Source organism: Scyliorhinus canicula, chromosome 6, assembly GCF_902713615.1.
Source record: "Scyliorhinus canicula chromosome 6, sScyCan1.1, whole genome shotgun sequence".
Classification (NCBI taxonomy): Eukaryota; Metazoa; Chordata; class Chondrichthyes; order Carcharhiniformes; family Scyliorhinidae; genus Scyliorhinus; species Scyliorhinus canicula.
In genome coordinates this window covers 174,268,549-174,280,581 of record NC_052151.1, presented here as the reverse complement: position 1 = coordinate 174,280,581, position 12,033 = coordinate 174,268,549, and the positions used below count along the sequence as shown (strand labels likewise).

Below are 12,033 nucleotides of genomic sequence, written 5' to 3'. Positions count from 1 at the left end.
TGCATTATTATATTGTCCAGTAATATTGTATTATTATTAAAATGTACTTGTTTATATTATTAAATAATTGAGCGGAACAAATTAAAAATATTATGCATTTGTGTACTTGCTTTTGCCAGTTAGCCGATCACACAGAAGTCATGCGAGGTATAAAGAAGTGTCCAAAAGTATGTTACCCTGTATTAACACCAAATCTTCATGGCTTTCATGCAGCAGTAAGTATAATTCTTTTGATATTATTGATTCATGAATAGATTGAAACTAACACTGTATTGTGATTAATGTTTCAGTATGGTAGTGAATAATTCTGGTATGAATTTTCTAATACTGCTATGTTTCAGTTTTCAATAAAACCATAAGACGGAGGAGCAGAAGTAGGTCACTTGGCCTATCGAATTTGCTCCACCATTCGATGAGATCATGGCTGAACTGATATAATCCTCAACTCCACTTTCCCAAATCCTGATTCCCTTACTGATTAAAAGTATGTCTTTCCCAGTCTTGAACAGACTTAATGACCTATCCTCTACAGCTCTTTGTGGTAAAGAATTGCAGATTCACTACCCTCTGTGATGAATGTAGAAATTTCAGATGTATTGTATGATAGGTATTGGTGACTGCTGGAGCCATGTTTGAAAGCTTGGGAGCCAGGGATACAATTAAGGCATTGTAAAAAGTGTGGGCTAATGTAGGTTTGTTTGGATTAAGGGGGTTCCCTGTGGAGTTAATTAGGTTTCAGCTTGGTAAGAATATGTAATTATTGGGAGGAACCAAGGTATGAGGCAACTTGCAGAAAAGCAGTTGAGTTCTAGATGAAGCTGTGAGCAGAGGTCAACCATGTTGTTCTCACTGCAGTTCAGTGAACGATATGTCTGTGGAAAAATTAGCAGTTTCTTTCCAAGCATTTCAAAATGGTCTGATTACAAGATGAGCGGAAACAAGCAGAAGCAGCTTCTGAAGAAATACAGCTCGGGTTTCTGCATGGTTCTGACAGGATTAAGGACTTTTCTTTAAAACAGTCTCAGAGGATATCTCTGCACAGCAGGTATTTCTGAGTGTTCACTGTATTTTACCAGTCGATTGAGAGCTGAGATGGTTTTTTTTGTTGTTTGAGTGATAATAAAGATAATAAAGATCCCTGTAACCCAGTAACCCCTCCTAACCTTTTTGGACAATTAAGGGCAATTAAGCATGTCCAATCCACCTAACCTGCACGTCTTTGGACTGTGGGAGGAAACCGGAGCACCCGGAAGAAACCCATGCAGACACGGGGAGAACGTGCAGACTCCACATAGATAGTGACCCAGCGGGGAATCGAACCTGGGACCCTGGCGCTGTGAAACCACAGTGCTATCCACTTGTGCTACCGTGCTGCCATATTCCTTATGGGCTAATGGTAAGCTATTTCCTGGTGTAATGTTAAGAATATTTTAATACTGTGTCAGTAATAATGTTTGTTTTAATATACCATACCCTTATTTTTACATGAAATTACTCCTGGAGTGAGGTATCCTTTCCTTACAGTCTTATAAAATAAAAATAAAATATTGGGGTTTCTGTCCAGTATTCTAGCCAGAGTTGAAATATGGTCTGGGAACGTAATACCTCTGAGAGAAGAAATTCCTCCTCAGCTCTATCTTAAATGGGTGACCCCTTATTCTTATGCCCTCTGGTCCTAGACTCTCCCACAAGAGGAAACATCTTCTTAGCATCTATCCTGTTAAGTCCCCTGAGGTCCTATATCTCTGAATCAGGTCACCTCATTCTTCTAAACTCGAATGGTACAGGCCCAACCGACTCAACCTCTCCTTATAAGAAAACTCCTCCATACCTGGGATCAACCGAGTGAACCGTCTCTGAACTGCCTCTAATGTTAGTTCATCTTTCCTTAGATAAGAGGACCAAAACTGTACACAGTATTCCAGGTGTGGCCTAACTAGTTCCTTGTAAAATTTTAGCGAAGCTGCCCTAGTTTCATACTCCATTCGCTTTGAAATAAAGGCCAACATTCCATTTGCCTTTCCATTTGCCTTTCTGAACTTGCATGCTTGTTTTTGCGATTTATGCACGCAGACCCCCAAATCTCTGTGTGCTGCAGTTTTCAGCAGCCTTTCTCTGCGTTTAAAAATCAGATACTCTTCTTGGAGCTCAATGGATGCATATGGGTTACATCTATCACGGGGACTATATTACTGCGAGACCTAAATTGTCATATTTTGCTGTGGGTATCTGGAGAGTCATACAGTAAGTAAACACGTCCCAATGGGAAAGGATAATAGCTTTTGTATACTGCCCCTTATTAGTGCCACCAGTTCCAAAGCACTAATGTCAGTACAGCAATGTTAAATTTAGTGAGAAAAATAAGAAAAAAGGAAGAGGTAAAGTCTCAAGGGAAGGTGAAAGAAGCAAGATATTGGGCACGATCTACTAGCTGCGGTGTAACCAAATGGGAGCACCTCGCAGTCGGTAGATAACCGAAGTGGCCTCCCGCGGTCTTCCCGACTGCTAGTACCCCTCGCGATAGGTCCCAGGCACGATTCTCCGCTCCCCACGCCGGGTGGGAGACTCGTGGGAGGGCCGGGCGACTCATTTCACGCCCCCCTGGCGCCCCCCGCGATTCTCCCACCCCCCCGCTCGGAAGAATCGGCACTCGCCGTTTTTCGGTGACCGGCGATTCTCCGGCCCGGATGGGCTGAGCGGCCTGCCGTTCCCGACCGGTTCACGACGGCGGCAACCAAACGTGGTCGCTGCCGTCATGAACATGGGCGCCAAAAGCCCGTTTGAAGCTTGTGGGGGGCGGAGAAGGGAGTGAGCACCACGGCCGTGCTCGGGAGGGGACTGGCCCGCGATCGGTGCCCACCGATCGTCGGGCCGGCGTCTCAAAGGGACGCACTCTTTCCCCTCCGTCGCCCCGCAAGATCAAGCCACCACATCTTGCGGGGCAGCAGAGGGGAAGACAGCCACCGCGCATGCGTGGGTTTGAGCCGTCAGCCGTCGTGACGTCAGCCGCGGGTTGGAGCCGGCCAACCTGCGCATGCGCGACTGACGTCACATAGACGCCACCGTCGCGTCATTCTCGGCGCGCTGCCGGTCGAGAATAACGGAGCGCCGCTCCTAGCCCCCCGGGTAGGGGTGAATAAGTTGAGAGGAGCGGCCTCCGAGGCCGCCGTGAAACTCGGCCGAGTTCACGATGGCCTTCCCGATTTTTCCCGGGAGCAGAGAATTCCGCCCCCCAGGTCTTGTGAGTTGTTGCGATCAGGACACGGTTTAAAATGGGCGGGACCAAGCCTCACACGATTAAGTAGGTTTAAAACCCTCTTCAGCATGCGTCCCTACATCTGCCAGCCTCCCCAGGGAGACCACAGCCGGGCGCCGTTCAGTACTGGTCCACACAAACGTGTATCAGTTGGAGCGGCAACTGGGAGGTCTCCCGGGCCATCAGTGGCCCCTGGCTGGTCAGGGACAGGGCAGGATGGCTCCCTGGCCCTCCCCCTTGAAAGCGAGCACCTTGCCACTACAACCTTGGCACTGCCACTCTGGTACTGGTGCTCGGGTGGAACTGTGAAGCTGGCAGGAGTACGCCCAGGCTACCCGGGTGGCATGGCCAAGGATGAAGGCGTTATAAAGGGAGGTGGGGTGCAGGGCAGGTATGAAGGGGCCTCTGGAAGGTTGGGGGTGTGTGAAAGGTGGGGTCCTGGAAGGGGGGAGGGGGGGGGGCTCCTGAAGGGGGTGTGGGACGGCCTGAAAAGGTGGAGCCCTCAACAACCCCATAGCAGGGTATCAAGACTTGAGGGGGTGGAGAGTGATGCCCATGTGTGTGGGGGGTGGGGGTGGGGGATTACATTGCCTTTTTCACCGTGGGGTATGGGGGAGCCTGAAGCCCACTTGCAGATCAGGGCACCCTTTCAAAAGGATTCCCGGCTCGTGTCAGATGTCTTTACGGAGTCTGCACATTCTCCATGTGTCTACATGGGTTTCCTCCGGATGCTCCGGTTTCCTCCCACAAGTCCCGAAAGATGTACTGTTAGGTAATTTGGACATTCTGAATTCTCCCTCCGTGTACCTGAACAGGCGGCGAAATGTGGCAACTAGGGGCTTTTCATAGTAACTTCACCAGAAATCTGGTGCAGCGGGATGGAGAATCCCACCCTATATCTCTGAGGAGCCAGTCTGGCCAGAGAGTTCAGCACCCCAGTGATGGAAATAATTCCAATGTGGACTAGCCTGGCAAAAAACTCCCCATGGCCCAAAAAAGTGACTTATGTGTGGTTAGATAGGAGTGGTGAACTCGCTGACAGAGCTCCCAACAAAACCTCCCACACTTAGAAACGTTTCCGTTAATTCACGTCCATTATTTTTTGACGTGAACTCACTAAGCAGGGTAAGTAAGGATTGCTTGGACCGGAGAATAGCTTCAGAGGCGCCGGTCACTAGTTCCATGTGAAGTTGACACTAACTAATGCCATCCTGTAGGCTGAGATCAATGCAGGGCATAATTGAATCCATGGAATCCCTGCAGTGAAGAAGGAGGCCATTCAGTCCATTCAGTCTGCATCGACCTTCCGCAAAAGCACTCTACCTAGGTCCACTCCCTCGGCCATTCTCCCTAACCCCGCTCATTAATCATGGCTAATTCACCTAATCTGCAAATATTTGGACTGTTGGAGGAAACCGGAGCACCGGTAGAAAACCCACACAGACACACGGAGAATGTGCAAACTCCACACTGACAGTAACCCAAGTGTGAAATTAACCTGGTCCCTGGTGCTGTGAGGCAGCAGTGCTAACCGCTGAGATATTTCTACCCTTTATAACGAGGGGAAAGTTGTGAGGCACTGGCTGTCATTGTGTGATCATTGTTAAGTACTAGTAGTGGTTAATAGGATTAGCAACAGCCAAATACAGAAATAATATTTTAAAAGGTTCACAAAACAGTTGCAGATAACCATTAGCTTAACATCAATAATAGATGAAAAAGTGAAATCCATGTTCACAGGTAAACTAGAGGACTACCTCAATAGCTTCAGCTAACATGTAACCATTGAGACTTTAGGAAGGAAAACCCTACCTGACAAATTATTTTGATCTTTTGAAGATCTTGATGCAGGAATACATTTTCTACTTTAATGATCCAGTACCTTTTCCTCCCAGGAATGCGCACCGGGAAATCACAATATCCACCACCTATTTGTGTTAATGGTTGGAAAATTATGGATCGTATGTGCATAACTGCTTGATGTGCATTCTTGGTTGGTGAGACTCTACTGGGAGTGCACAGTGGAAAGACTTACTCAATAGTTCCACATTAAATGCCCATTAGTAAAGTAAAAACCACAAGAATAAGAGATGTGACATATTATTAAATCTTAAAAAAAGAGCTGATTAAAAACACGAAACTGAAAATAGTCAAGGTTGGGTAACAAGACAGTGGAGGTATTGAGCGAAATTCCACAGGAAACACGCTTGGAATGCAATTTTTTCACATCTGCACAAATGACTTGGACTCAGTCCTTCAGATGAACCCATTTTGTGAGAGTTAAAAACAGCAAGAGCTTTGGTGACCTAGGATGCAGTCAAAGTTTAAAATTTGAACATAATTCAAATGTATCCTATAATTTAAACAATTTTACAGTTGAATAGATGCGTAGCAAATCAACTTCATAACATTTAAGAGCTATCAATATAAGGCATAAGTTGTCTATAGTGTATTAAGCATTGACATTTGCACACACTTCCTGTTCACACCGAATTGAGTTCCTGCATGACGTTCTTTGATTAATGGTCTGATATCAACATTCATAAAGGAAATAAAACTCTCGGGAGTTGGAATTCCAGTTAATGGGGAGAGTAAACAGTGGTTGTATCACCTGTAGGAATTCCCACTTTGGAGCACGAGCCAGTTGAGGGAGTTAACATGAGGACCATTGCTGGATCTGTATTTTGTTAATATATTTATGCATCGCCGCACTATATATCAATCTGACAGAACTCGAGACTGAGCTTCTTGGGTGAAGTCGAGTATCTCTTTATTCATGTCAGTTTCAAAGTTTATTGATCAAGTCAAATTTTATACCAATACAGAATCTAAAAAGTTGTTTGTCCAACGCAAATACAGATGGTTGAGTTGAATTGAAGATAAAATTCAGTTCGAGGCCATTTCTTCAGATCAAAATGCACAATACAAAAATGAAACAAAAGTAAATGGCTGTTTGCAAAGCAAGGTAGAAATAGGTTTCCAAGGTTAGGTTAAACATGAATTCAGAGAGAGAGAGAGAGAACTTAAAGATGATTTCAAAGAGAGCCAAAAAGGTTCTCTCCCTGTCTCATAAGGAAATCATAATCTTTTTCAGGTTCTGTCCCCCTTCTGAATGTGATTGGGTTAAAATAATTATTATTCATCTAATTGACCGAAATGTCTGTCGAACAAGTTTTAAGAGATAATATGGCATGGGAAAACTTCTCTATGTTGCCATAATATGGTGTGATCGAACCATGTGTTTCGCACAATGTTTTCTAAAACTGGGATGTCTGCCCTGTGGTGACATGCATCACTGTAAATACACAAGGGGTTCATGTAAATACACGTAGACATAGACACTAGAGGGAGAACCAGAGACATGACACACAGACAGTCAACCAATAGGTCAGTAAGATAGGACACGACCAATGGGCATTCATGATACACACAGAGGTGACACTACCACAGGAGGGCATTACACCAACCCATATAAAAGGACACAGCACACATGCTCAGCCTCTTTCCAGTGGAGACACTCAGTGAGTACACAGGGTTGATTTGAAACGCATCACACCCACCACGTGGATTGTAGCAGACTGGTTTGTCAGTCTGAGTAGCTATAGCAGGGTTAACAAGAGAGTCGAATCCAAGTAGGAGAATTGTTCAGAGTTTAAATAAATGTGTTAAAGCTATCTCCAAGTCTGAACCTTCCTTTGTCCGAGTGTACATCAAGGAAGCAGCTTATGCTGAGTCAAGAACATAACAACAGTAATGATAACAATGAGTCTATTCTGCAATGTGGATAGACAGTTTGAAAACTGACTTCCTTATCAGATCTTTTCCCATGCTCTCAGCATTCTCTGCTGTCATTGCTTAATATATGATTTTTAATAATATAATGTCACTAAATCATTTCTTCCCTGAAACCTTTATTACCGAACATAAAGTAGGTTTCTATCAACCATGAATTTCTCAGTGTTTACCATCTGTTAGACTCTGTACTGAGGAGAACCCAGACACATGTTAACACTGAATAATATCAAACTGCGGCCTTGTTATGATGCCAGTGGTGTGCCTTTAATCGTACACAGATCCTGGGACAGTGGAAATGAGCTGGTGGATGTGTCTTCATCACCTTCATGGCTTCAAGCTGAATTGTCCTGGCAGATGATCTTGGTTGCTGGTCTTTGTAGAATAGCTTTCACAGCTCCTATTTTGCCTCCTTCGTAAATTGTACTCTTATTGCTTACAGCATCTGATGGCGATTTTCATGGCCTGTAATTATATTGTGGGGTGCTGGGGTTGGGAAAAGAATTAGGTCATCATATCCTCTTCTGTCACTTATATCACTCTTCATTTTTGTCATAAATAGTTCTATCAAATGATAGCCCATTAGGAATGCTATCACTGATACTTAGATCCATTAAGAGCGGGCTAAGACAACAGAATCTTGGTTGTCTCACAGGCCCTTAAGGTTACAGTATCAAGACTCACTGCAAGGTAAAACAAAAATTCCCACTAATTTCAGCTGATATTTGGTAACCTGGAACACCTTTTCTCAATTTACTTTTAATTTCTCTTGGTGCAATTGGGGTTTGAGGCACTTCATCATCATTCCCACTTATTAACATTTATTGTCACCTTTACTCAGGAGCAGTGCATTTCAAGAAGAGCCCATGCCATTATAAGGTGAAAACGTTGTTGCGAATGGATTCCACCTCAGAATCTGCCACCAAAACGCGGCTTATATTTGTGCTAAACCCCAGCTGTCCAGAAATCATGAGTACAATCCCAATTCCATAATAATGCTGTTATTAATACCATAATAACTGGTATGATTAAAGGCAAAAAGGTGGACATAAAGCTAGAGGGCAGAGTGTGGAATAAGGAGCGCACCATATAACTTTAAAGAACTCGGTAGGGAAGCATATTTGAATTAGTCCAAAAAGTGGATCGAAGGCTTCGAAATTGTACAGACTCGAGGTGGGAAAATCAAATCAGCCAAAATGACTTTATCGGGCAATTTGTCTGCATTGGTTCCTGAGATGTTTACTTTTCTCATTTAACAGGAAAGTCGTTCTGGGTATAAATTCTCAGCTGAGAACATTGAACTCCGATTCTAACATTCATTGCAATATGGAAGGTTTTCCTTGTAGTATTTTAAATGTTATCAATATTAAAAATTACTCTTAATCGAATAAAATAAAATGTTGCCTAATTAGTATTTTCTGAAACATATTACACATGCCTTATCTTGGAAGTTTCCACAAGGACTCACAATTTGAAGCACTTTTGTTTACAGTAGCTGTACTGTATGTCATTAGTTCCAAATAGCTATCAAACCTTTCAATGAAACCTAATTTTCTTCATATGTTCCAATTTGCTCCACAGGATGGGACTAATTTTTGCGTGGTGAGAAATACTTTGAACAATTTGTTTTCTAATGTTTATAAAAATATAATAATGATTCACAGAATCATTTTCCAAAGGGATTAAATGAACAGAGTTAAAACACAGACAAGTATTAGAGTTTTTTTTATTCTCCTCAATGAAGAGGTGCATATAATTTAAATCCTGACAGATGTCAGCATCATGTGCTTTGAAGATAGCTTTATCATTGCAAATTAATGTAATGCCATTCTTTAGTCCGAGTGCTTCAGTCAACAGAAGAGTGCCTTCGCAAACACTGAAGAATGTTGTATCAGATATGACAAATGAATTAGGTTGTAGAATTATTCATGCAACTATCGGTCCGTCCATGCCTTCATTAACTCTAGACCACTATTCAAATGCACTCCTGGCTGATCTCCCACATTCCATCTTCCATAAACTTGAAACCATTCAAAACTCTGTTGCCCATTTCTGAACTCACAGTAAGTCCCATTCCCCCATCATCCCTGTGCTCGCTGACCTACATTGACTCCCAGTCAAGCGACACCTTTGATTTTCAAAATCTCATTCTTGTTTTCAAATCTCTCCATGGCCTTGCCCCTCCCTAATCCTGTAACTTGCTCCCTGCCCATAGCCCTCCAAGATACCTGAACTCCTCTAATTCTGGACATTTGTGTATTCCTAATCAGAATTGCTCCAACAATGGTGGCCATGCCTTCAGTTGCCTCGGCCAAGAGCACTGGAATGCCCTCCTTCCATCTGGCTGCCTATCTACCACACTTTGTTCCTTTAAAAATATTCTTAAAACCAACCTCTTTGCACAACACTTTGGTCATTTGACCTAATATGTCCTTGTGCAGATCTGTGTAATACTTTGTTTTTTAAACCCCTGCAAATGGCTTTGGGACATTTCATTATGTTCGAGATTCTACATGGTTATTGCAGAAAATTGAAAAAAAAGTCACTCTTTAAATGTATAAATTACTAAGTCTTGGCATTCAGAGGAAACCGAATGACCTTGTTTACACATCACAAAATGTTAACATTCGAGTACAGTAAGAATTAAGAAAGCAAATGGTAAGTTAGCCTTTATTGCAAGTATAAGAGTAGGGAAGTTTTGCTGCATTTGTAAAGGGCTTTGGAGTACAGTGTGTAGTTTTAGTCTCCTTGGTTAACAGAACAATCTTGCTTTAGAGGTCAGTGAATATTTGCAATTCTTTACTCCAGAGGATTGTGGAAGTTCAACCGATCGATTTTTGGGCAAAATAATATGTGGATAGAGCGGTGAGATGGAGGTTACGTAGCGATGACCTTACTGAATGATGGAGCAGGCTCGGTGAACCATTTGATCCACTCCAGCTACTGTTTCTTACATTCTTTGATTCTATATAATTCTATGTAGCTTATTTATTATTTTACTTCAGATCGAAGCAGGTGCGAAGGAAGTGGCTATTTTTGGGGCAGCTTCAGAGACGTTCAGTAAAGTGAACACTAATTGTTCCATTGAGGAAAGCATGCTGCGGTTTGAGGAGGTTATCAGATCAGCGAAAGATGGCAACATTCCAGTTCGAGGGTACGTGTGATATCAGTTTTTGGCCTTTCATTAAGTACTCACCAATTACACTGACTACCTTAATCTAGAGTCCCACTTATATGCTTATTCAGATAAAACATCTCCTAATTCACACTTTATGGAGGCAATAAGATCTTTTCATTGAAGTTTCCACTGCTTATTCATTTGTTGAAATCATTGGAATTGAAAATTGAGACCAAGCATCTGATACGCTCTCTTTCGTCCAATTTCAATCAAGTTCAAAATTACTCAGGTGAACATTCATACTGTGCTCTGCTTTTGTTATGTTGGTTTTTAACATTTTGTGTTGTTCAGAAACTCTCTGCATTAATTGAAAAATTGCTCTGGTACAAAAGCTGAACATTAGTTTTGTGGTCACCGGATCAATCCATGAGTCTGCAAGTGAAATCTATCAAGACAGTCAGTTTGCTACCCATTCCTGCATGAGAAATATCAGGGTAGCCAGGATTATTACACATCCAGAGGAGCCTTTAGTTTTAATTCTCTCACCGGAATTCAATGAGTGCTTGGGACAATATATTGTACTTGTGGCCAAACTGCCAAGCCCCTGTGCGAACCTATTCCATTTTGTGAGCCCAAAGGGATTTTATTCTCTTAATTTTTTTTAATTCTCATGATATGGATGTCACTGTCTACCCTGCATTGTCTATCCATAGCTGCCAAGGAGATGGTAGTGGGCATTCTTCTTGATCTGCTGCAGTGTGGCTTGATAGAACAAAATAGCTTGCATGGTCAGGCATAAAGCCAACAGCTGGAGTCTGTAACCAGGAATTGCTGGGGATAGAAGAGATCAGGGCTCAGTGGAAGATAGAGTCTGGTAATAGCAAGTAAATAAGGGAATGGCTGCAATCACGCCTTCTCCTCCAGGCCCCAAAAGAGTGCTTTACAAGACACACATGCTGGCTGCCCCCATCTATATTTCACTGCTGGACCTCCAATGTTGGGAGCTTCAGTTGTTAAATTTAGTCATGCTCCAAATCAGTTGCCTAATTTAAATATTTTATACTGAAGGGTCCCGTCTCTCCAAGATAGGACACTCGCTATCCGCCTCTCTACTTCTCAATTTTTAATTATTATTCCTCCACCCAATCCTCTCCCACTCATTGCGAAGGAGTTAATATTGCCCCCAATGTTTCTATCTTTACAACTTAAGCTGAGTGAATTCCTGTGATTTCTATTGTCTTTTCCTCAGCCTGGTTTAAGAATAGGGGGCGGGATTCACCGTTCACAGGCGCCGAAATCGGGAAATGCGATTTGGCGGAGAATAACGTCCAATGCCAAAATCACGACAGCTGTCGATTTGACGCCAAATCGCGATTCTCCGTCAGCTCGAAAAAGGCGTCAATGAGTTTCACTCCGCACCTACAGTAGGCACCATTTGCATATCAGTAGCGGACCCGACCCGGTATTCTCTGGGGCCTGCACGACTCTCCACCTCCGATGGGCCGAGTTCCTAACGGCATGGTTCACTGGTGCTTTTAATAATCGTGAAACCGGCGTGGCGGCTGCTGAGGGAGAAAGAGGGGTTACGGAAGGTTTCCAACATCACCATAGTGTGCTGACAGCTGTGCCGCTGGCTGGGGCTTCTGCCAGAGCCGGGGGGAGTAGTGGGGGTGTGGCCAGGCGGTGGACTGTGGGCTCAGGATGGGATGACATGGCAAGGCAGCCATGCAGCTGCGCACACCGCTAACAGCCCACTTTGAACCTGGTGCCATGGATCATATAGGTGTCGCCCCAGGGCATCCCCCCCTGTGTCCCCTCTGGCCCCAGACGACCCACCAGCTGTATGGGAACGCTCCAGCACATCCAG

The 12,033-nt window shown here is 43.6% G+C and overlaps 1 protein-coding gene across 1 annotated transcript in view; it reads left to right on the top strand.

Annotated features, from left to right (window-relative positions):
• The window catches only part of hmgcll1 (3-hydroxymethyl-3-methylglutaryl-CoA lyase-like 1), a 177,830-nt gene that overhangs the window by 20,631 nt on the left and 145,166 nt on the right, over positions 1-12,033 (top strand). The window contains exons 4-5 of the mRNA XM_038800460.1: positions 120-215; positions 10,054-10,202. Of these exons, the coding sequence (XP_038656388.1) occupies positions 120-215; positions 10,054-10,202 (245 nt within the window). The remainder of the gene's footprint in view (positions 1-119; positions 216-10,053; positions 10,203-12,033) is intronic.